The following is a 23,013-nucleotide window of genomic DNA, read 5'->3' on the forward strand; positions in this document are numbered from 1 at the left end:
ATATGGATTGTTGTGGCTTTTAGGCAGTTGCCCTCCTTCAGAGCAGCACTGGCCAAATGTGGTCACTTTTCCTTAAGATAATTTCTTGCATTTTTCTAAGAATGTGTTTTTTACTTTTATTATTTCAGCAGAAATTGTTCAAATTGTCTATTATTGCTGCTATTCTAAAATAGCAACAGTACAACAGTACAGATTGGGCACAAATACACATCCACACCACGTTGACCTCCATCTTTTTGAGGTTTCCCAGGGATGTATTTGTGTGCCCATGCTGTGTTTTGGTGGGCACATCCGATGCTCCCAGGTCCCTGCCACCCCAGTCAAAGACGGTGCCTTGGCCCGAGAGTGGATTTTCTGATATAAACAAGCATCACCTGTCATGATTGGATTTATGCATTTAAAGAATAAAATGTATATACAGGGAAATGTAAATACAGTAGCTCTATACATGTGCCTGGGCATCACGTGCTAAATGCTACATGCTTCTCTCATCTGATGCTGCATCTAGTCCTCCAGGAGAGAGGACTCGGGGGAAATGGAGCACAGGTCTCTGTACAGAGATTAAATCACTGCATAGCCCAGGTGGTACCAGCATCTTCCTCCAGACCTTGCCCAAAGTTAAACTGAAGATAGAATCAGTTTTTGCTATTCTTCACCTATCGGAAAGTCACCAACTTTTTAGTTAGGTTTAGTGCCTGGCTGAAGAAAAAAAAAATAACCACCATGTTCATGCATGGTGCTGAACATGCATGGTGCTGAACATGCATGGTGCTGAACTTTTACATGCTGTAAAAGTTCTCAAGCAGCCAATTTCTTTGTGTTTGTTAATAAGATACGCCTCATTTCTGCAGTGAATTTGCTTTAAATTGAGTTTCCTGCTTTGTTGCTGCTGTGTCAGGGTTTGTGCTGGTGTCACTTGGCAGTTTCTGAGTTATAAAGGGTAACGTTGCATCACTGACAGCTAAAAGAATATTGTTAATGCATTTTCTATCTTGTGAACATTTGGATATTAAAGACTGCATTTGGAGTCACCGTAAGGTTAATGAAGTGTTCATTAATGTACACTTGATTTAAAGACTTGGTCTGCCTTGCCGTTAGTGTCTCTGGGCACTGGCTGATCTGTTCTTTGCCTTGTGTCTTCCTCTTGGCAATCCACGTGGAAGAGGCACAAATGTTTCCCCTCACGTTTTCTATCTTTCTATCTTATTCTTTTCACTATCTTAAGCTAATGCTCCTGTTTTTCTGAAAGGGAGACTTAGGCATGTTTGAGATGTATGGAAGTGGACGGGACTTCAGTGGATGCTTAAAGAGATTTCCTGAAATGAGGGCTCTGTGACTATAAACTGGTAAATGCTTGCAATATTAACTAGCTAAAATAACGTAGTAAAAACAAAAATACAATAAGCACAAGCTCTTCTTTTAACAATTTTTTTTTTGCTTTAAGCACTTTATTTTACTCCACTTTGTGTTTTTTTTCTTTTACCTGTGCAGCAGATGTGCATGCCTGCCTATTTTCTGGATGTATTTCTAAATCTTCCTGATTGGTAGAGCAGGAATGAGTGGTTTGGGTAGATCTTATAAGGCAGAGATTGTGACAATGTTTATGGATGATGCACTCTTATCACCACTTGGATTAACAGTTCTTTTTTTTTCCTCTGTCAGAGACTTTTAAAACCTTTTGCATACCTGAGAGATGGGCTCATCAACCGTTTGGCTTTTTCACTATATTTTTGCTGCTGTGCTGTCCTGTGAGAAAACTTTGTCCTTTGTTAACAGTTTTGTGGGTTAACATCCAAGATGTGGTGCTGAACTAGTTAAAGCACTGCTGGGGTGATGTTATGGGCTGCATATCTGCATAGGGATCACCAAAATACCCAACAGGTACAGAGAGGGTAGTTGAGGAAAGGCATCAGGCCACAGGCTGTCCCTGGTAAGGCAGAGACTTCTTTGTACATTTTGTGTGTTACCTATAAATATGGATAACTTTATATAAATGTATAGTGTTCTTAAAGTTGACTTTAAGACTACCTTTAGAGTGTCATGTAGACTTTCCTATCTCAGCTTCAAGACTTTCCTAAACCAACTTGATGCATTCCTTGAAGTCTCTAGCAGACTTCAGGATTTTTCTAAAGTTGACTTTAAGACTTAGTCCTCAGCAGACTTAGGCAGATCTCTGGAGATACTCAAAACCAGGCTGGATGTAGGTGACCCTGCTTGAACAGGGGGCTTTTGGACTAGGTGATCTCCATAGGTCCCTTCCAACCTCAACCATTCTGTGATTCTGGGATTTCTGAAATCTCCAGCCAACTTCGGCATTCCCAAAGGCCATCTTTCTGAGTATAGTAGTCTTGATCAGACTTCAGGAGTTTCTTAAAGACAACTCTAAAGTTTTAAACTCTTAAAAGTCACTCCGAGATTCTCTTTTATTACAGCAGTGTACAACGGGCAACCCCAAACCAACTGGAGGAAGCCAGTCCTCCATGCCCCTTGGCCTAAGTGAGTCGTGTGGGGACAAAAAAGCCCTGCAGCATTTCTACCCCATCCAGTGGTTTGGGCTGAAACAACTGATGAAACAACTGAAGCCCAGGCATCAACCTGCAACACTGCAGACCCTGAAACCCAAATCCCCCCAGAGGGGCAGCGCAGCTGCTGCTTTAACCCCTGGTCAAGGACATGGTGAAACCTGGGACTGAATTAAGGAGCAACTTTCAGCCCACAACCAGTGCCAATGGGCTTGGGTGCACCTGGCATCCAGTTACCAAAGTCATCAGTCAGCACCTTGTTTGTGCTGAAAAGCGGGGTTCAATGGGGTACTTGTTTCTCCCAGGAAATTCTCCCTGAAAATAACTGCAGAGAAAGCAAAGCAAAGGTAATAACATGGTTTGGGCTGAGGAGTACTGAGAGGTCAAGAGCTGAGGTCGGGATCTGAGAAGCACTTCCAGTCCTTGCCTGGTCCAGAGGTGCACAATGGGACCTGAAGTCACCCAGAGAAACACCCAGGGTTCTGTTACAAACCACCCATGAAGGTTTCTGAGACACCTCCAAAGGCACGTGGAGAGACCTATGCAGCATGCAATGGTTCACAGATGAGCTCAGGGAGCAGAAGAAGGGACATGGAGCTGAGGAACACAGAAGGCTCTGCAGAGGCTCATGGGGACCTCTGAAAGGCTCATGGAGGACCCTGGGATGCTCATGGAGGACCCTGGGATGACCACCTGCAGGTAGTTTTCCTTGTAGGTCAATTCTGGTGAGGGTAATTTCTGGAGTCCCAAAAGGGGCTGTTTTTAGTTTGTTGCTTTAATATTTTTAGCCTTGTCAAATCCAGCTTCACAGTAAATACAGAGATGAAAAACATATTTGAAAGAACAGCCTAGAAAAACATGTTGTTTTGGTTGATTATTGGACTTTCATTAGGAACAAGGAGGGGGTTGTATGACATCTATCAATTATGGTTCACTTGATTTTTATGGGTTTTTGTGTCTTTCAGTTCCATCAATATCTTGTTCTCTTACTTCAGAAGAGATGGTATCACATCTCATCAGGTGTGTGTTTCATTTCTCTGTTTACAAAGGGGAAATTCTACATGTAGTATCCTCAGAATGATTTCTCTTTCTCTTGCAGACCAGCGCTCTGCCCTCCTTTCCTGAGATGGTGAGTAACCACCCTTTTTTCATTTTTTTTTTTCTTCCAACATCAGTATTTCACATGCATATGCTTTTCCAGCAGTTGCTTCTTTCCTAAATGGTACCATTCCCCCTTTCTGTGTTGCATTCAAGATCTGCTGTCAAATGTCTGTCTTCATTCTGTTCTCTTCCATCTGTAACAAGGATGCTTTTTGGTCATTATGAGGCAGGGCTCAATTTGCCCAGCTTCAGGTTTTTCCATTAGTGGCAACAAGTGATTTCTGAGGACGGATTGCTCTCACTTGAATTCAGGGGGCTACGGTTTGGTATCCTGGCTGCCTTTTAAGTCAGTAAGTAGAAACGAGTACCTTTCAAAATCAGAAACAAGCATCTTCAGAGAGCCTTCTCCCACATGGGCAGAATAAATGTCCCACTAATCATGCCCCATGAACTATGGGAAGAGTGTAAACAGCTACATAAGACTTAGACGAGTAACTTTCACGTGGATGAATAGTATCTCAGGTTAATTCTACCCTGATAATAATTTCAGTTGTGTCATTTAATTTATAAAAAGACAAAGCCCCTTCAAACCTAGGAATTCATGGGGGAAAACCTTAATATAGATCATCTGTGGCTCACAAATGAGGAGACAATTAAAATTCCTCCTAAAAACAAACCCAAACCATTCAAAACTCAGTTTCAAGCAGCTGGACTTCCACATTATGACTGTCACCCTCTTCACCAAAATCAGGAACAGCTGTGCAGTAAATTGCACTGTACAGATGTCAGTTCTGTGCCCAAGAAAGGAGAAAATAGCAAGAGCTTAGCTGTCCTTTCTCCATGAGGTAATAAAGCTGAAGATGCAACAGGGAACGTGTCCCTGGTGTCTCACTGGCACTGTGATAAATCCTTCCCATCGCCTACAAAAACAGCTTTTGTGCAAGGATGTCCTCATACCGCCCACAGGTAGGTCTGACTTGGGTTTGGTGTTTAACGGGGAAGAACAAATATCAGTGTTTGACTGGGGCATCGCTTCAGCCTTCCATGGCTGGTTCCTTCAGCTACTGGAAAAAAATAGCAATTATTGCCACTTCTTAATACCATTAAGGTCCCTTTCCATGAAAAAGCTTAATGTGTTTTGCAGAGTGTAGATGAAGTTTCCATTATATTTCTGTTCAAATGACTAACCAAGATGATGCTACAGGTGGTGGAAAAGGGGAGGGAGGAGAGGACCACATGCTTCTCCTGACTCTTGATCTCCCTTTTTCTTCTTCTTCCTCCAGCCAAAACTTGAACTGAGAGAGTTAATAATTATTTCTGGTATGGTGGTGGTTGTTCTTATTGCTCCTAAGAAATCTCACCAAAGACTCAGGAAAACACAGCATTAGAGACTTGTAGCCATACACCCTTTGAGTGTTTAACGTGATGGAAGTGACAATATAAACAGTGAGGAAACTGAGTGCTTTTCAATAGCATATCTGAAATCCCTGTACAGGGCTGGTGTATCACTCTCCGCATTTGAATGGTTGGACAAAAGAAGAACGAATTTTCCTGCGCTGAATGTGAAAGAAGCAGACACAACTGTCTGAAGTAGGCTGAATGAATTGGTGTCTAGGAATGCCTCTTTTCCCTGACTTTGGGTGATGAGGTGGACACAGAGTTGCAGCATGGCCAGCGTGTTACTCACCAGTGGCAGATGTTGGGAAGAGAACCTCCTGCAGAAATGACTGGTACCACAGGCATGCTGGTAGAAGACTTCAAAAGAAAGTGACTATTTTCTGTATATTTTGAAGTGAAGCAGTAGGAAAAAATTCAACCTACCAAGGGCTGTGAATAAAAACTCCACATTCTCACATATCCAGTGTAGCTGAATGAACCGTATTTCATGCACAGACTGCCTCAAGGGAGGTGAGATGTGAACAACATGTGTATAAATTGTCATGTTTGAAAAAAAAAAAAAAAAAAGGACTATTGCTGTGGTCCCCTCAACATCCTTGTTTTGTACCATCCATCCAGCAAGGCTGGCAACTAACTCTTTTTCATTTTAAGGCGAAGTTTGCCTGGCTTGCGAAAGGGATTACGCACTGTGGTTAGCCATAAGGCATGGGGATGGTGCTTATTTGTTCCTTGCTATCTAGGTTCCTGCTTTGAGGAAATAATCTCTGCTTTCTGACAGCATTTTTAACTTCTTCTAAAACTCCAGGAATGGCTGTGTGTCACCCCTCATCAGGACCAGAAATCAGGGGGTGTAAATGACAACCTTAAACACTCTAGGTTCTTACAGAATGAAGGAAGACACAAGTGCAGAAGGTGATTAAGATGCTAGATAAGACGATTCAGAGGTAACCTTTTAATTTGTCCTCTTTCCCCTGACAGCAGAAGAGTCTTGGAAGAGAAGACCCCATTGATATATTCAGGGTGAGATTCAGCTTACTCAGGTTTGCTTATCAGAAAGCCTGGTGATGAATTTGTGCTGGTCAACCAGGCTTCCTTCCCTGGCAGTAAACCAAGGAAAGAAGTGATTATAAATGATCTTGTGATTACACACGGACTTGAGATGACTCAAACTGACATTTAGGCAGCTAAATGGGTGTGCAAATTCTTCCATCTGCAGGGTCTGGAAACACAATTGGGAAGAGAATCTGCTTTTCTGTATGCCCACATCAAGCCTAACTTATTGCATAGTTTATTTACTATATATAGTAAAAGATTTATTTTTGAAGTGCATTTGGTTGCTTATCCTGAAGGGTTCATAGATTTTTCTTGCTGTTGTTTTTGTTTGGGGGTTTTTGGAGGGATGTTGACATTTCTGTTTTCATGGTATTTTTTTTTGTCTGCACAGCATTGAAATCTGCAGTTATTTCAGTGACTTCTGCCAGCATATCCTTTATTACATCTCCTTTTTAAGTAAAAATGTGAACAAAAAAATCTATCCTTACTTAAGTTTATGTTGATAGAAGCAGAAATCAGTCTTTACGTTTGCATGGTAAAGTTAAACTCATAATTTCTATTCCAAATGTGAAACTAGCACCCAAACCTGATTATCTGGAGAATGTATTTGAAGGATTGTGTTCTGAGGGATACCTTTGACAGCATAATTTAAGTTCAGTATATAGCTTCAACAACAGTAGCAACAGCAAAGTATGTGAGTTTTTTTAAAGGTTCAATATTAAAAATATTACTTTTTTTCCCCATTTTGATGACTTAATGTAGTTCTAAATTTGACCTATGTCAAAGAAGAGGCTCCATCCCCCAAATCTCATAGTTACGTTAAGCATTTAGAAAGAAAGAAAATATGAGGAACAATATTCAACAGGAAAGCAAAAATGAACTTTACTAACCCTAAATCGTGGCTGAACCCTATGCTTCACTCACCCAAATATCTAATGCTTATTTCATGTAGGAAGTAATGTTTTTTTTTTTTTTTTTTTTTTTTTTTTTTTTAGCAATGCAACATATAAAACACTCATTGATATACTATTTTGGCTTTAAGTATTTCAAAATACCCATCTAAGAATGTCTATGTCATGCACATGTCATTGAATCTATCTGCTATAAGAGGAAGAACTTCTCACGGAATTGTTTCCTAATTTCTCTTTCAATGTGAAAAACCTCCTCCTCAGGTTTTACGTCTGAGTATGCTTTACATCACCACTTTCTCCTTTTGATATTGTGTGTAAAATAATTGTGCTACCTTTAAGTCTCTTGAGCAGACAGGGACGAACCCTGCTTGATTATGGCTCAAGCGTTAGGACCAACCAATGATCCCTTGGACAACGCTTACCAAAAGGGCAGATGTGAAGGAAGGAAATGCCTGAAGAAAACTACACTGCAGTGACTGAGTTCATTCTCTTGGGTTTCATTGACCGCTTGGAGGTGGAATTACCTTTGTTTGGGCTCTTCCTGCTCATCTATATCACCACGCTGGCGGGCAACGCTGGCATCATTGTGCTCGTCTGGCTCAATGCCTGTCTTCATAGCCCCATGTACTATTTCCTAAGCAATTTATCTTTCTTAGACCTCAGCTATTCATCTGCTATTGCTCCCAAGATGCTGTTGAATCTGTTAGCACAGCGGAAGACCATTTCTTTCTTTGGTTGTGCAACACAGATGTTTCTCTTCGCTGCCCTTGCTGATGCTGAGTGCCTCATTTTGGCTGTGATGGCCTATGACCACTAAATGGCCATATGTCATCCTCTTCTCTACACCATTACCATGTCCCACCAGGCCTGCGCCTTCATGGTAGCTGGGGCTTATCTCAGTGGGGTTCTGACCTCACTGGTCCACACGAGCTTTGTGTTCACCCTGTCGTTCTGTGGCTCCAACACCATCAACCCCTTTTTCCTGTGACATTCCCCCACTGCTGGAGCTCTCCTGCTCCAAAACACATGTCAATGAGGTCCTCCTCTTCGCCATGTGTGGCTTTGTACAAACCAGCACCTTCCTGATCATCATCATCTCCTGTGCCTGCATCCTTGGCACCATCCTTCAGTTTCATGCCACAGAGAGCAGGCACAAAGCCTTCTCTACGTGCACCTCCCACCTTATGGCTGTTGGCATATTTTACGGTTCCCTCCTTTTCGCTTATTTACGGCCTAGCTCCAGCTACTCACCAGACACAGACAAAATAACTGCTGTATTTTACACTGTGGTCTTACCCATGCTGAACCCCAGGATCTACAGCCTAAGGAACAAGGAGGTTATGGAAGCCCTAAGAAGATCAGTAGAGACGGAAGTGTTTTCTCAGCCACTTACATAGCAGGAGAAAAGTCAATGAATAGAACGTATAGTAGGACTGGTGAAGTGCCGCCTCTAGCGTGCCGCCTCTAGCGTGCCGCCTCTAGCGTGCCGCCTCTAGCGTGCCGCCTCTAGCGTGCCGCCTCTAGCGTGCCGCCTCTAGCGTGCCGCCTCTAGCGTGCCGCCTCTAGCGTGCCGCCTCTAGCGTGCCGCCTCTAGCGTGCCGCCTCTAGCGTGCCGCCTCTAGCGTGCCGCCTCTAGCGTGCCGCCTCTAGCGTGCCGCCTCTAGCGTGCCGCCTCTAGCGTGCCGCCTCTAGCGTGCCGCCTCTAGCGTGCCGCCTCTAGCGTGCCGCCTCTAGCGTGCCGCCTCTAGCGTGCCGCCTCTAGCGTGCCGCCTCTAGCGTGCCGCCTCTAGCGTGCCGCCTCTAGCGTGCCGCCTCTAGCGTGCCGCCTCTAGCGTGCCGCCTCTAGCGTGCCGCCTCTAGCGTGCCGCCTCTAGCGTGCCGCCTCTAGCGTGCCGCCTCTAGCGTGCCGCCTCTAGCGTGCCGCCTCTAGCGTGCCGCCTCTAGCGTGCCGCCTCTAGCGTGCCGCCTCTAGCGTGCCGCCTCTAGCGTGCCGCCTCTAGCGTGCCGCCTCTAGCGTGCCGCCTCTAGCGTGCCGCCTCTAGCGTGCCGCCTCTAGCGTGCCGCCTCTAGCGTGCCGCCTCTAGCGTGCCGCCTCTAGCGTGCCGCCTCTAGCGTGCCGCCTCTAGCGTGCCGCCTCTAGCGTGCCGCCTCTAGCGTGCCGCCTCTAGCGTGCCGCCTCTAGCGTGCCGCCTCTAGCGTGCCGCCTCTAGCGTGCCGCCTCTAGCGTGCCGCCTCTAGCGTGCCGCCTCTAGCGTGCCGCCTCTAGCGTGCCGCCTCTAGCGTGCCGCCTCTAGCGTGCCGCCTCTAGCGTGCCGCCTCTAGCGTGCCGCCTCTAGCGTGCCGCCTCTAGCGTGCCGCCTCTAGCGTGCCGCCTCTAGCGTGCCGCCTCTAGCGTGCCGCCTCTAGCGTGCCGCCTCTAGCGTGCCGCCTCTAGCGTGCCGCCTCTAGCGTGCCGCCTCTAGCGTGCCGCCTCTAGCGTGCCGCCTCTAGCGTGCCGCCTCTAGCGTGCCGCCTCTAGCGTGCCGCCTCTAGCGTGCCGCCTCTAGCGTGCCGCCTCTAGCGTGCCGCCTCTAGCGTGCCGCCTCTAGCGTGCCGCCTCTAGCGTGCCGCCTCTAGCGTGCCGCCTCTAGCGTGCCGCCTCTAGCGTGCCGCCTCTAGCGTGCCGCCTCTAGCGTGCCGCCTCTAGCGTGCCGCCTCTAGCGTGCCGCCTCTAGCGTGCCGCCTCTAGCGTGCCGCCTCTAGCGTGCCGCCTCTAGCGTGCCGCCTCTAGCGTGCCGCCTCTAGCGTGCCGCCTCTAGCGTGCCGCCTCTAGCGTGCCGCCTCTAGCGTGCCGCCTCTAGCGTGCCGCCTCTAGCGTGCCGCCTCTAGCGTGCCGCCTCTAGCGTGCCGCCTCTAGCGTGCCGCCTCTAGCGTGCCGCCTCTAGCGTGCCGCCTCTAGCGTGCCGCCTCTAGCGTGCCGCCTCTAGCGTGCCGCCTCTAGCGTGCCGCCTCTAGCGTGCCGCCTCTAGCGTGCCGCCTCTAGCGTGCCGCCTCTAGCGTGCCGCCTCTAGCGTGCCGCCTCTAGCGTGCCGCCTCTAGCGTGCCGCCTCTAGCGTGCCGCCTCTAGCGTGCCGCCTCTAGCGTGCCGCCTCTAGCGTGCCGCCTCTAGCGTGCCGCCTCTAGCGTGCCGCCTCTAGCGTGCCGCCTCTAGCGTGCCGCCTCTAGCGTGCCGCCTCTAGCGTGCCGCCTCTAGCGTGCCGCCTCTAGCGTGCCGCCTCTAGCGTGCCGCCTCTAGCGTGCCGCCTCTAGCGTGCCGCCTCTAGCGTGCCGCCTCTAGCGTGCCGCCTCTAGCGTGCCGCCTCTAGCGTGCCGCCTCTAGCGTGCCGCCTCTAGCGTGCCGCCTCTAGCGTGCCGCCTCTAGCGTGCCGCCTCTAGCGTGCCGCCTCTAGCGTGCCGCCTCTAGCGTGCCGCCTCTAGCGTGCCGCCTCTAGCGTGCCGCCTCTAGCGTGCCGCCTCTAGCGTGCCGCCTCTAGCGTGCCGCCTCTAGCGTGCCGCCTCTAGCGTGCCGCCTCTAGCGTGCCGCCTCTAGCGTGCCGCCTCTAGCGTGCCGCCTCTAGCGTGCCGCCTCTAGCGTGCCGCCTCTAGCGTGCCGCCTCTAGCGTGCCGCCTCTAGCGTGCCGCCTCTAGCGTGCCGCCTCTAGCGTGCCGCCTCTAGCGTGCCGCCTCTAGCGTGCCGCCTCTAGCGTGCCGCCTCTAGCGTGCCGCCTCTAGCGTGCCGCCTCTAGCGTGCCGCCTCTAGCGTGCCGCCTCTAGCGTGCCGCCTCTAGCGTGCCGCCTCTAGCGTGCCGCCTCTAGCGTGCCGCCTCTAGCGTGCCGCCTCTAGCGTGCCGCCTCTAGCGTGCCGCCTCTAGCGTGCCGCCTCTAGCGTGCCGCCTCTAGCGTGCCGCCTCTAGCGTGCCGCCTCTAGCGTGCCGCCTCTAGCGTGCCGCCTCTAGCGTGCCGCCTCTAGCGTGCCGCCTCTAGCGTGCCGCCTCTAGCGTGCCGCCTCTAGCGTGCCGCCTCTAGCGTGCCGCCTCTAGCGTGCCGCCTCTAGCGTGCCGCCTCTAGCGTGCCGCCTCTAGCGTGCCGCCTCTAGCGTGCCGCCTCTAGCGTGCCGCCTCTAGCGTGCCGCCTCTAGCGTGCCGCCTCTAGCGTGCCGCCTCTAGCGTGCCGCCTCTAGCTGTGCCGCCTCTAGCGTGCCGCCTCTAGTGTGCCGCCTCTAGTGTGCCGCCTCTAGTGTGCCGCCTCTAGTGTGCCCCCTAGCCCCTCTAGTGTGCCGCCTCTAGTGTGCCGCCTCTAGTGTGCCGCCTCTAGTGTGCCGCCTCTAGTGTGCCGCCTCTAGTGTGCCGCCTCTAGTGTGCCGCCTCTAGTGTGCCGCCTCTAGTGTGCCGCCTCTAGTGTGCCGCCTCTAGTGTGCCGCCTCTAGTGTGCCGCCTCTAGTGTGCCGCCTCTAGTGTGCCGCCTCTAGTGTGCCGCCTCTAGTGTGCCGCCTCTAGTGTGCCGCCTCTAGTGTGCCGCCTCTAGTGTGCCGCCTCTAGTGTGCCGCCTCTAGTGTGCCGCCTCTAGTGTGCCGCCTCTAGTGTGCCGCCTCTAGTGTGCCGCCTCTAGTGTGCCGCCTCTAGTGTGCCGCCTCTAGTGTGCCGCCTCTAGTGTGCCGCCTCTAGTGTGCCGCCTCTAGTGTGCCGCCTCTAGTGTGCCGCCTCTAGTGTGCCGCCTCTAGTGTGCCGCCTCTAGTGTGCCGCCTCTAGTGTGCCGCCTCTAGTGTGCCGCCTCTAGTGTGCCGCCTCTAGTGTGCCGCCTCTAGTGTGCCGCCTCTAGTGTGCCGCCTCTAGTGTGCCGCCTCTAGTGTGCCGCCTCTAGTGTGCCGCCTCTAGTGTGCCGCCTCTAGTGTGCCGCCTCTAGTGTGCCGCCTCTAGTGTGCCGCCTCTAGTGTGCCGCCTCTAGTGTGCCGCCTCTAGTGTGCCGCCTCTAGTGTGCCGCCTCTAGTGTGCCGCCTCTAGTGTGCCGCCTCTAGTGTGCCGCCTCTAGTGTGCCGCCTCTAGTGTGCCGCCTCTAGTGTGCCGCCTCTAGTGTGCCGCCTCTAGTGTGCCGCCTCTAGTGTGCCGCCTCTAGTGTGCCGCCTCTAGTGTGCCGCCTCTAGTGTGCCGCCTCTAGTGTGCCGCCTCTAGTGTGCCGCCTCTAGTGTGCCGCCTCTAGTGTGCCGCCTCTAGTGTGCCGCCTCTAGTGTGCCGCCTCTAGTGTGCCGCCTCTAGTGTGCCGCCTCTAGTGTGCCGCCTCTAGTGTGCCGCCTCTAGTGTGCCGCCTCTAGTGTGCCGCCTCTAGTGTGCCGCCTCTAGTGTGCCGCCTCTAGTGTGCCGCCTCTAGTGTGCCGCCTCTAGTGTGCCGCCTCTAGTGTGCCGCCTCTAGTGTGCCGCCTCTAGTGTGCCGCCTCTAGTGTGCCGCCTCTAGTGTGCCGCCTCTAGTGTGCCGCCTCTAGTGTGCCGCCTCTAGTGTGCCGCCTCTAGTGTGCCGCCTCTAGTGTGCCGCCTCTAGTGTGCCGCCTCTAGTGTGCCGCCTCTAGTGTGCCGCCTCTAGTGTGCCGCCTCTAGTGTGCCGCCTCTAGTGTGCCGCCTCTAGTGTGCCGCCTCTAGTGTGCCGCCTCTAGTGTGCCGCCTCTAGTGTGCCGCCTCTAGTGTGCCGCCTCTAGTGTGCCGCCTCTAGTGTGCCGCCTCTAGTGTGCCGCCTCTAGTGTGCCGCCTCTAGTGTGCCGCCTCTAGTGTGCCGCCTCTAGTGTGCCGCCTCTAGTGTGCCGCCTCTAGTGTGCCGCCTCTAGTGTGCCGCCTCTAGTGTGCCGCCTCTAGTGTGCCGCCTCTAGTGTGCCGCCTCTAGTGTGCCGCCTCTAGTGTGCCGCCTCTAGTGTGCCGCCTCTAGTGTGCCGCCTCTAGTGTGCCGCCTCTAGTGTGCCGCCTCTAGTGTGCCGCCTCTAGTGTGCCGCCTCTAGTGTGCCGCCTCTAGTGTGCCGCCTCTAGTGTGCCGCCTCTAGTGTGCCGCCTCTAGTGTGCCGCCTCTAGTGTGCCGCCTCTAGTGTGCCGCCTCTAGTGTGCCGCCTCTAGTGTGCCGCCTCTAGTGTGCCGCCTCTAGTGTGCCGCCTCTAGTGTGCCGCCTCTAGTGTGCCGCCTCTAGTGTGCCGCCTCTAGTGTGCCGCCTCTAGTGTGCCGCCTCTAGTGTGCCGCCTCTAGTGTGCCGCCTCTAGTGTGCCGCCTCTAGTGTGCCGCCTCTAGTGTGCCGCCTCTAGTGTGCCGCCTCTAGTGTGCCGCCTCTAGTGTGCCGCCTCTAGTGTGCCGCCTCTAGTGTGCCGCCTCTAGTGTGCCGCCTCTAGTGTGCCGCCTCTAGTGTGCCGCCTCTAGTGTGCCGCCTCTAGTGTGCCGCCTCTAGTGTGCCGCCTCTAGTGTGCCGCCTCTAGTGTGCCGCCTCTAGTGTGCCGCCTCTAGTGTGCCGCCTCTAGTGTGCCGCCTCTAGTGTGCCGCCTCTAGTGTGCCGCCTCTAGTGTGCCGCCTCTAGTGTGCCGCCTCTAGTGTGCCGCCTCTAGTGTGCCGCCTCTAGTGTGCCGCCTCTAGTGTGCCGCCTCTAGTGTGCCGCCTCTAGTGTGCCGCCTCTAGTGTGCCGCCTCTAGTGTGCCGCCTCTAGTGTGCCGCCTCTAGTGTGCCGCCTCTAGTGTGCCGCCTCTAGTGTGCCGCCTCTAGTGTGCCGCCTCTAGTGTGCCGCCTCTAGTGTGCCGCCTCTAGTGTGCCGCCTCTAGTGTGCCGCCTCTAGTGTGCCGCCTCTAGTGTGCCGCCTCTAGTGTGCCGCCTCTAGTGTGCCGCCTCTAGTGTGCCGCCTCTAGTGTGCCGCCTCTAGTGTGCCGCCTCTAGTGTGCCGCCTCTAGTGTGCCGCCTCTAGTGTGCCGCCTCTAGTGTGCCGCCTCTAGTGTGCCGCCTCTAGTGTGCCGCCTCTAGTGTGCCGCCTCTAGTGTGCCGCCTCTAGTGTGCCGCCTCTAGTGTGCCGCCTCTAGTGTGCCGCCTCTAGTGTGCCGCCTCTAGTGTGCCGCCTCTAGTGTGCCGCCTCTAGTGTGCCGCCTCTAGTGTGCCGCCTCTAGTGTGCCGCCTCTAGTGTGCCGCCTCTAGTGTGCCGCCTCTAGTGTGCCGCCTCTAGTGTGCCGCCTCTAGTGTGCCGCCTCTAGTGTGCCGCCTCTAGTGTGCCGCCTCTAGTGTGCCGCCTCTAGTGTGCCGCCTCTAGTGTGCCGCCTCTAGTGTGCCGCCTCTAGTGTGCCGCCTCTAGTGTGCCGCCTCTAGTGTGCCGCCTCTAGTGTGCCGCCTCTAGTGTGCCGCCTCTAGTGTGCCGCCTCTAGTGTGCCGCCTCTAGTGTGCCGCCTCTAGTGTGCCGCCTCTAGTGTGCCGCCTCTAGTGTGCCGCCTCTAGTGTGCCGCCTCTAGTGTGCCGCCTCTAGTGTGCCGCCTCTAGTGTGCCGCCTCTAGTGTGCCGCCTCTAGTGTGCCGCCTCTAGTGTGCCGCCTCTAGTGTGCCGCCTCTAGTGTGCCGCCTCTAGTGTGCCGCCTCTAGTGTGCCGCCTCTAGTGTGCCGCCTCTAGTGTGCCGCCTCTAGTGTGCCGCCTCTAGTGTGCCGCCTCTAGTGTGCCGCCTCTAGTGTGCCGCCTCTAGTGTGCCGCCTCTAGTGTGCCGCCTCTAGTGTGCCGCCTCTAGTGTGCCGCCTCTAGTGTGCCGCCTCTAGTGTGCCGCCTCTAGTGTGCCGCCTCTAGTGTGCCGCCTCTAGTGTGCCGCCTCTAGTGTGCCGCCTCTAGTGTGCCGCCTCTAGTGTGCCGCCTCTAGTGTGCCGCCTCTAGTGTGCCGCCTCTAGTGTGCCGCCTCTAGTGTGCCGCCTCTAGTGTGCCGCCTCTAGTGTGCCGCCTCTAGTGTGCCGCCTCTAGTGTGCCGCCTCTAGTGTGCCGCCTCTAGTGTGCCGCCTCTAGTGTGCCGCCTCTAGTGTGCCGCCTCTAGTGTGCCGCCTCTAGTGTGCCGCCTCTAGTGTGCCGCCTCTAGTGTGCCGCCTCTAGTGTGCCGCCTCTAGTGTGCCGCCTCTAGTGTGCCGCCTCTAGTGTGCCGCCTCTAGTGTGCCGCCTCTAGTGTGCCGCCTCTAGTGTGCCGCCTCTAGTGTGCCGCCTCTAGTGTGCCGCCTCTAGTGTGCCGCCTCTAGTGTGCCGCCTCTAGTGTGCCGCCTCTAGTGTGCCGCCTCTAGTGTGCCGCCTCTAGTGTGCCGCCTCTAGTGTGCCGCCTCTAGTGTGCCGCCTCTAGTGTGCCGCCTCTAGTGTGCCGCCTCTAGTGTGCCGCCTCTAGTGTGCCGCCTCTAGTGTGCCGCCTCTAGTGTGCCGCCTCTAGTGTGCCGCCTCTAGTGTGCCGCCTCTAGTGTGCCGCCTCTAGTGTGCCGCCTCTAGTGTGCCGCCTCTAGTGTGCCGCCTCTAGTGTGCCGCCTCTAGTGTGCCGCCTCTAGTGTGCCGCCTCTAGTGTGCCGCCTCTAGTGTGCCGCCTCTAGTGTGCCGCCTCTAGTGTGCCGCCTCTAGTGTGCCGCCTCTAGTGTGCCGCCTCTAGTGTGCCGCCTCTAGTGTGCCGCCTCTAGTGTGCCGCCTCTAGTGTGCCGCCTCTAGTGTGCCGCCTCTAGTGTGCCGCCTCTAGTGTGCCGCCTCTAGTGTGCCGCCTCTAGTGTGCCGCCTCTAGTGTGCCGCCTCTAGTGTGCCGCCTCTAGTGTGCCGCCTCTAGTGTGCCGCCTCTAGTGTGCCGCCTCTAGTGTGCCGCCTCTAGTGTGCCGCCTCTAGTGTGCCGCCTCTAGTGTGCCGCCTCTAGTGTGCCGCCTCTAGTGTGCCGCCTCTAGTGTGCCGCCTCTAGTGTGCCGCCTCTAGTGTGCCGCCTCTAGTGTGCCGCCTCTAGTGTGCCGCCTCTAGTGTGCCGCCTCTAGTGTGCCGCCTCTAGTGTGCCGCCTCTAGTGTGCCGCCTCTAGTGTGCCGCCTCTAGTGTGCCGCCTCTAGTGTGCCGCCTCTAGTGTGCCGCCTCTAGTGTGCCGCCTCTAGTGTGCCGCCTCTAGTGTGCCGCCTCTAGTGTGCCGCCTCTAGTGTGCCGCCTCTAGTGTGCCGCCTCTAGTGTGCCGCCTCTAGTGTGCCGCCTCTAGTGTGCCGCCTCTAGTGTGCCGCCTCTAGTGTGCCGCCTCTAGTGTGCCGCCTCTAGTGTGCCGCCTCTAGTGTGCCGCCTCTAGTGTGCCGCCTCTAGTGTGCCGCCTCTAGTGTGCCGCCTCTAGTGTGCCGCCTCTAGTGTGCCGCCTCTAGTGTGCCGCCTCTAGTGTGCCGCCTCTAGTGTGCCGCCTCTAGTGTGCCGCCTCTAGTGTGCCGCCTCTAGTGTGCCGCCTCTAGTGTGCCGCCTCTAGTGTGCCGCCTCTAGTGTGCCGCCTCTAGTGTGCCGCCTCTAGTGTGCCGCCTCTAGTGTGCCGCCTCTAGTGTGCCGCCTCTAGTGTGCCGCCTCTAGTGTGCCGCCTCTAGTGTGCCGCCTCTAGTGTGCCGCCTCTAGTGTGCCGCCTCTAGTGTGCCGCCTCTAGTGTGCCGCCTCTAGTGTGCCGCCTCTAGTGTGCCGCCTCTAGTGTGCCGCCTCTAGTGTGCCGCCTCTAGTGTGCCGCCTCTAGTGTGCCGCCTCTAGTGTGCCGCCTCTAGTGTGCCGCCTCTAGTGTGCCGCCTCTAGTGTGCCGCCTCTAGTGTGCCGCCTCTAGTGTGCCGCCTCTAGTGTGCCGCCTCTAGTGTGCCGCCTCTAGTGTGCCGCCTCTAGTGTGCCGCCTCTAGTGTGCCGCCTCTAGTGTGCCGCCTCTAGTGTGCCGCCTCTAGTGTGCCGCCTCTAGTGTGCCGCCTCTAGTGTGCCGCCTCTAGTGTGCCGCCTCTAGTGTGCCGCCTCTAGTGTGCCGCCTCTAGTGTGCCGCCTCTAGTGTGCCGCCTCTAGTGTGCCGCCTCTAGTGTGCCGCCTCTAGTGTGCCGCCTCTAGTGTGCCGCCTCTAGTGTGCCGCCTCTAGTGTGCCGCCTCTAGTGTGCCGCCTCTAGTGTGCCGCCTCTAGTGTGCCGCCTCTAGTGTGCCGCCTCTAGTGTGCCGCCTCTAGTGTGCCGCCTCTAGTGTGCCGCCTCTAGTGTGCCGCCTCTAGTGTGCCGCCTCTAGTGTGCCGCCTCTAGTGTGCCGCCTCTAGTGTGCCGCCTCTAGTGTGCCGCCTCTAGTGTGCCGCCTCTAGTGTGCCGCCTCTAGTGTGCCGCCTCTAGTGTGCCGCCTCTAGTGTGCCGCCTCTAGTGTGCCGCCTCTAGTGTGCCGCCTCTAGTGTGCCGCCTCTAGTGTGCCGCCTCTAGTGTGCCGCCTCTAGTGTGCCGCCTCTAGTGTGCCGCCTCTAGTGTGCCGCCTCTAGTGTGCCGCCTCTAGTGTGCCGCCTCTAGTGTGCCGCCTCTAGTGTGCCGCCTCTAGTGTGCCGCCTCTAGTGTGCCGCCTCTAGTGTGCCGCCTCTAGTGTGCCGCCTCTAGTGTGCCGCCTCTAGTGTGCCGCCTCTAGTGTGCCGCCTCTAGTGTGCCGCCTCTAGTGTGCCGCCTCTAGTGTGCCGCCTCTAGTGTGCCGCCTCTAGTGTGCCGCCTCTAGTGTGCCGCCTCTAGTGTGCCGCCTCTAGTGTGCCGCCTCTAGTGTGCCGCCTCTAGTGTGCCGCCTCTAGTGTGCCGCCTCTAGTGTGCCGCCTCTAGTGTGCCGCCTCTAGTGTGCCGCCTCTAGTGTGCCGCCTCTAGTGTGCCGCCTCTAGTGTGCCGCCTCTAGTGTGCCGCCTCTAGTGTGCCGCCTCTAGTGTGCCGCCTCTAGTGTGCCGCCTCTAGTGTGCCGCCTCTAGTGTGCCGCCTCTAGTGTGCCGCCTCTAGTGTGCCGCCTCTAGTGTGCCGCCTCTAGTGTGCCGCCTCTAGTGTGCCGCCTCTAGTGTGCCGCCTCTAGTGTGCCGCCTCTAGTGTGCCGCCTCTAGTGTGCCGCCTCTAGTGTGCCGCCTCTAGTGTGCCGCCTCTAGTGTGCCGCCTCTAGTGTGCCGCCTCTAGTGTGCCGCCTCTAGTGTGCCGCCTCTAGTGTGCCGCCTCTAGTGTGCCGCCTCTAGTGTGCCGCCTCTAGTGTGCCGCCTCTAGTGTGCCGCCTCTAGTGTGCCGCCTCTAGTGTGCCGCCTCTAGTGTGCCGCCTCTAGTGTGCCGCCTCTAGTGTGCCGCCTCTAGTGTGCCGCCTCTAGTGTGCCGCCTCTAGTGTGCCGCCTCTAGTGTGCCGCCTCTAGTGTGCCGCCTCTAGTGTGCCGCCTCTAGTGTGCCGCCTCTAGTGTGCCGCCTCTAGTGTGCCGCCTCTAGTGTGCCGCCTCTAGTGTGCCGCCTCTAGTGTGCCGCCTCTAGTGTGCCGCCTCTAGTGTGCCGCCTCTAGTGTGCCGCCTCTAGTGTGCCGCCTCTAGTGTGCCGCCTCTAGTGTGCCGCCTCTAGTGTGCCGCCTCTAGTGTGCCGCCTCTAGTGTGCCGCCTCTAGTGTGCCGCCTCTAGTGTGCCGCCTCTAGTGTGCCGCCTCTAGTGTGCCGCCTCTAGTGTGCCGCCTCTAGTGTGCCGCCTCTAGTGTGCCGCCTCTAGTGTGCCGCCTCTAGTGTGCCGCCTCTAGTGTGCCGCCTCTAGTGTGCCGCCTCTAGTGTGCCGCCTCTAGTGTGCCGCCTCTAGTGTGCCGCCTCTAGTGTGCCGCCTCTAGTGTGCCGCCTCTAGTGTGCCGCCTCTAGTGTGCCGCCTCTAGTGTGCCGCCTCTAGTGTGCCGCCTCTAGTGTGCCGCCTCTAGTGTGCCGCCTCTAGTGTGCCGCCTCTAGTGTGCCGCCTCTAGTGTGCCGCCTCTAGTGTGCCGCCTCTAGTGTGCCGCCTCTAGTGTGCCGCCTCTAGTGTGCCGCCTCTAGTGTGCCGCCTCTAGTGTGCCGCCTCTAGTGTGCCGCCTCTAGTGTGCCGCCTCTAGTGTGCCGCCTCTAGTGTGCCGCCTCTAGTGTGCCGCCTCTAGTGTGCCGCCTCTAGTGTGCCGCCTCTAGTGTGCCGCCTCTAGTGTGCCGCCTCTAGTGTGCCGCCTCTAGTGTGCCGCCTCTAGTGTGCCGCCTCTAGTGTGCCGCCTCTAGTGTGCCGCCTCTAGTGTGCCGCCTCTAGTGTGCCGCCTCTAGTGTGCCGCCTCTAGTGTGCCGCCTCTAGTGTGCCGCCTCTAGTGTGCCGCCTCTAGTGTGCCGCCTCTAGTGTGCCGCCTCTAGTGTGCCGCCTCTAGTGTGCCGCCTCTAGTGTGCCGCCTCTAGTGTGCCGCCTCTAGTGTGCCGCCTCTAGTGTGCCGCCTCTAGTGTGCCGCCTCTAGTGTGCCGCCTCTAGTGTGCCGCCTCTAGTGTGCCGCCTCTAGTGTGCCGCCTCTAGTGTGCCGCCTCTAGTGTGCCGCCTCTAGTGTGCCGCCTCTAGTGTGCCGCCTCTAGTGTGCCGCCTCTAGTGTGCCGCCTCTAGTGTGCCGCCTCTAGTGTGCCGCCTCTAGTGTGCCGCCTCTAGTGTGCCGCCTCTAGTGTGCCGCCTCTAGTGTGCCGCCTCTAGTGTGCCGCCTCTAGTGTGCCGCCTCTAGTGTGCCGCCTCTAGTGTGCCGCCTCTAGTGTGCCGCCTCTAGTGTGCCGCCTCTAGTGTGCCGCCTCTAGTGTGCCGCCTCTAGTGTGCCGCCTCTAGTGTGCCGCCTCTAGTGTGCCGCCTCTAGTGTGCCGCCTCTAGTGTGCCGCCTCTAGTGTGCCGCCTCTAGTGTCTTTCTTCTATGGATAGAGTCTTACCTCTGATAGCTGAGACTCTTTTTCATAGAGCTTGAGGGCATGTTCAATTTTCTTCAAGTTGCTGTAGCTGTTCAGGAAGCAGTCACAGCTGAGACCCAGGCCTGAGGGGAAGATAACAGACTTTCTTCATACTGTTTTTGACCTGCATATTGTGGAAACAGTGTTTCTTTTATGACAAACAGTGCATTCTCACAATTTCCACTTAGTCATAGTAGCTATCTTTCCACCAGTATTCATCCCAACCAGTTTCTATTTACCACTGTCCTCGTTTGCACTCCGCCCCCCTTCCCCCGGCTAGCCACCCCTATATATTTTTTAACATGACGTCAGATGGTATGTAATACCCCTTTGGCTAGTTTGGGTCACCTGTCCTGGGTCTGTCCCCTCCCAGCCTGCCTGTTGGCAGGACAGAGCAAAACTGAGGTGTCCTTGGCTTGGTATAAGCACTGCTCTGCAATGATTAAAACATCGGGGTGTTATCAGCACTCTTCTCATCCTAATCCAAAACACAGCATTCCACCAGCTACCAGGAAGAAAATTCATTCTGTTCTAACTGAAACCAGGACAGCCACAAGGCAAATCTGCATTCACATTAAGGCACCTTTTTCACACAGCCCATTTTTCAGTCTTCCAAATACCTAAGAACCTTCTTCAACGTCAGGCTGACCTGTGTGTACTTGGGCTTCTGAGGCCCTTTTTTTTTTTTTTCTTCTTCTTTTCCTCCCGTGCTTGGAAGGGAGCTTAGAATCCACTTAAGTAATTTCACAGTAAACAGACAAGGTGAAGCTAGTACTCACACTCCTCAACAGTAACAACCACAGAACCCAGGAACACTTACCTGCTGTCTTCTGAGCTTGAGTCACTTCCAAAGTGCTTCGCAGTGAAATAGTGCCACCAGGGTTTTTCTGAAGAAGGCACCACCAACGTAACTAACTCATAGATTCTCTAAAACTATTTCACAGAGAGGGCAGAAAACATGAAGGAAAAGCAGCCTCATAGGGAACACTGAGCCCGATTCACCACGAGAGAAAAACACCCTAGGCTACCCAAGCCTCAGTCTCTCCTGGGGAGGCAATTCTCCCACAAGTCTTCAGGCTTCCTATATAGCAAAGGTCAAATGACCCACACCTGGCAGGTTTCACTTAACAAGGGTGGAGCCAAGAGACCTTGTGGAATAAGCTCATCTACCTGGCTTCAAAATTTTAAGGTCTATTGCTCCTTATCACTTAGTAGAAATAACCTGACAAGGGGCTTAGTGGTTACAGTTGACCTAATGAATTTTGTGCACAAAAGGTGCACAAGGGTCATATTTCTGTTAGTCATTCTGTGAGCAAAATTAGTACAGAGCCTGTTAAAAAAATCAATACAAATAAATAAAAGAAATGAATAAAAAAGCAAATGACCTTAAAGGCAAACTTGCCATCATAGATTTTCATCTCTCTAGTCATTACAGATAAAGAATTTAGCAATCAGAATTCCTTTTCTTGATATTAATGTTATTTACATTTTCTTCTCTGAGATCCCTTCTTTATGCAGGACTTTTCTAAATCTAGCCCCATGACCTCTGACTACTCTATTTATAGAATCATAGAATATCCTGAGCTGGAAGGGACCCATGAGGATCATCAAGTCCAACTCCTGGCACCGCACAGGTCTACCCAAAAGTTTAGACCAGGTGACTAAGTGCACAGTCCAATCGCTTCTTAAATTCAGACAGGCTTGGTGCAGTGACTATGCCCCTGGGGAGCCTGTTCCAGTGTGCAACCACTCTCCTCTCGGTGAAGAACCTCTTGCTGATGTCCAGCCTAAACCTTCCCTGCCTCAGCTTAACACCGTTCCCATGGGTCCTATCACTGGTGATTACGGAGAATAGGTCAGCACCTGCCTCTGCACTCCCCCACGTGAGGAAGTTGTACGCTGCAATAAGGTCCCCCCTCAGTCTCCCCTTTCCCAGGCTGAAGAGGACCAGTGACCTCAGCCGCTCCTCATACGGCTTCCCCTCTAGGCCCTTCACCATCTTCATCACCCTCCTCTCGACACTCTCCAGCAGTTTAATGTCCTTCTTGTACTGTGGTGCCCAGAACTTCATGCAGTACTCGAAGTGAGGCCGCACCAGTGCAGAGTAGAGCGGGACAATCACTTCCCTCGATTGACCAGCAATGCCGTGCTTGATGCACCCCAGGGTATGGTTGGCCCTCCTGGCTGCCAGGGCACACTGCTGGCTCATGTTCAACTTGCTGTCAACCACCGCCCCCGGATCCCTCTCTGCGGGGCTGCTCTCCAGCATCTCGTCACCCAGTCAGTACGTATAGCCAGGGTTGCCCCGTCCCAGGTGCAGGACCTGGCACTTGCTCTTGTTAATCTTCATGCGGTTGGTGATCGCCCAGCTCTCCAATCTGCCCAGATCTCTCTGCAAGGCCTTTCCACCCTCATCTGAGTCTACAACTCCTCCAAGTTTGGTGCCATCAGCAAATTTGCTCAAAACACCTTCTAGTCCTACATCTAAATCGTTTATAAAAACATTGAAGAGGACTGGCCCTAAAATGGAGCCTTGAGGGACCCCACTAGTGACCATGCGCCAGCCTGATGTGGCCCCATTTACCACAAGCCCTTGAGCCCTGCCTGTCAGCCAATTGCTCACCCACCATATGATGTGTTTGTTAAGTTGTATGCTGGACATTTTGTCCAGTAGGATCCCACGGGAAACCATGTCAAAAGCTTTGCTCAAGTCCAAAAAGTTCACGTCAGCTGGTTTCCCTTGATCAACTAGATGGGTGATCTTATCATAAAAGGAATTCAGATTTGTTAGGCAGGACCTACCCCTCATGAACCCATGTTGGCTGGGACCAATGACTGGTTTGTCCCCCAGGTGCGCTTCAAGAACTTCAAGGATCATCTTCTGCAGAATTTTACCAGGCGCTGATGTGAGACTGACAGGCCTGTAGTTGCCACGGTCTATTTTCTTGCCCTTCTTGAAAATTAGTACGACATTTGCCAGCTTCCAGTCCACTGGGACCTCTCCAGATTCACAAGATCATTGAAAAATAATTGAGAGAGGTCCCACGATGGCATCAGCCAGCTCCTTAAGCACCCTGGGATGAATCCCACCCGGTCCCACGGACCTGTATAGATCCAGGTGGAGCAGCAAATCCCGCACACGTTCAGGGTCG

The 23,013-nt window shown here is 54.6% G+C and overlaps 1 protein-coding gene across 1 annotated transcript; it reads left to right on the top strand.

The window, feature by feature from the left end:
* Positions 1–7,433: 7,433 nt before the first annotated feature.
* LOC311210238 (olfactory receptor 5AS1-like) lies at positions 7,434–8,382 on the top strand (the record flags this gene model as incomplete). The annotated part of the gene is given in 3 exon segments (XM_084288027.1): positions 7,434–7,799; positions 7,803–7,967; positions 7,969–8,382. Coding segments are annotated over 3 exon segments (945 nt in total).
* Positions 8,383–23,013: the final 14,631 nt, after the last annotated feature.

Source organism: Netta rufina (assembly GCF_964035555.1).
Source record: "Netta rufina genome assembly, chromosome: 5".
Classification (NCBI taxonomy): Eukaryota; Metazoa; Chordata; class Aves; order Anseriformes; family Anatidae; genus Netta; species Netta rufina.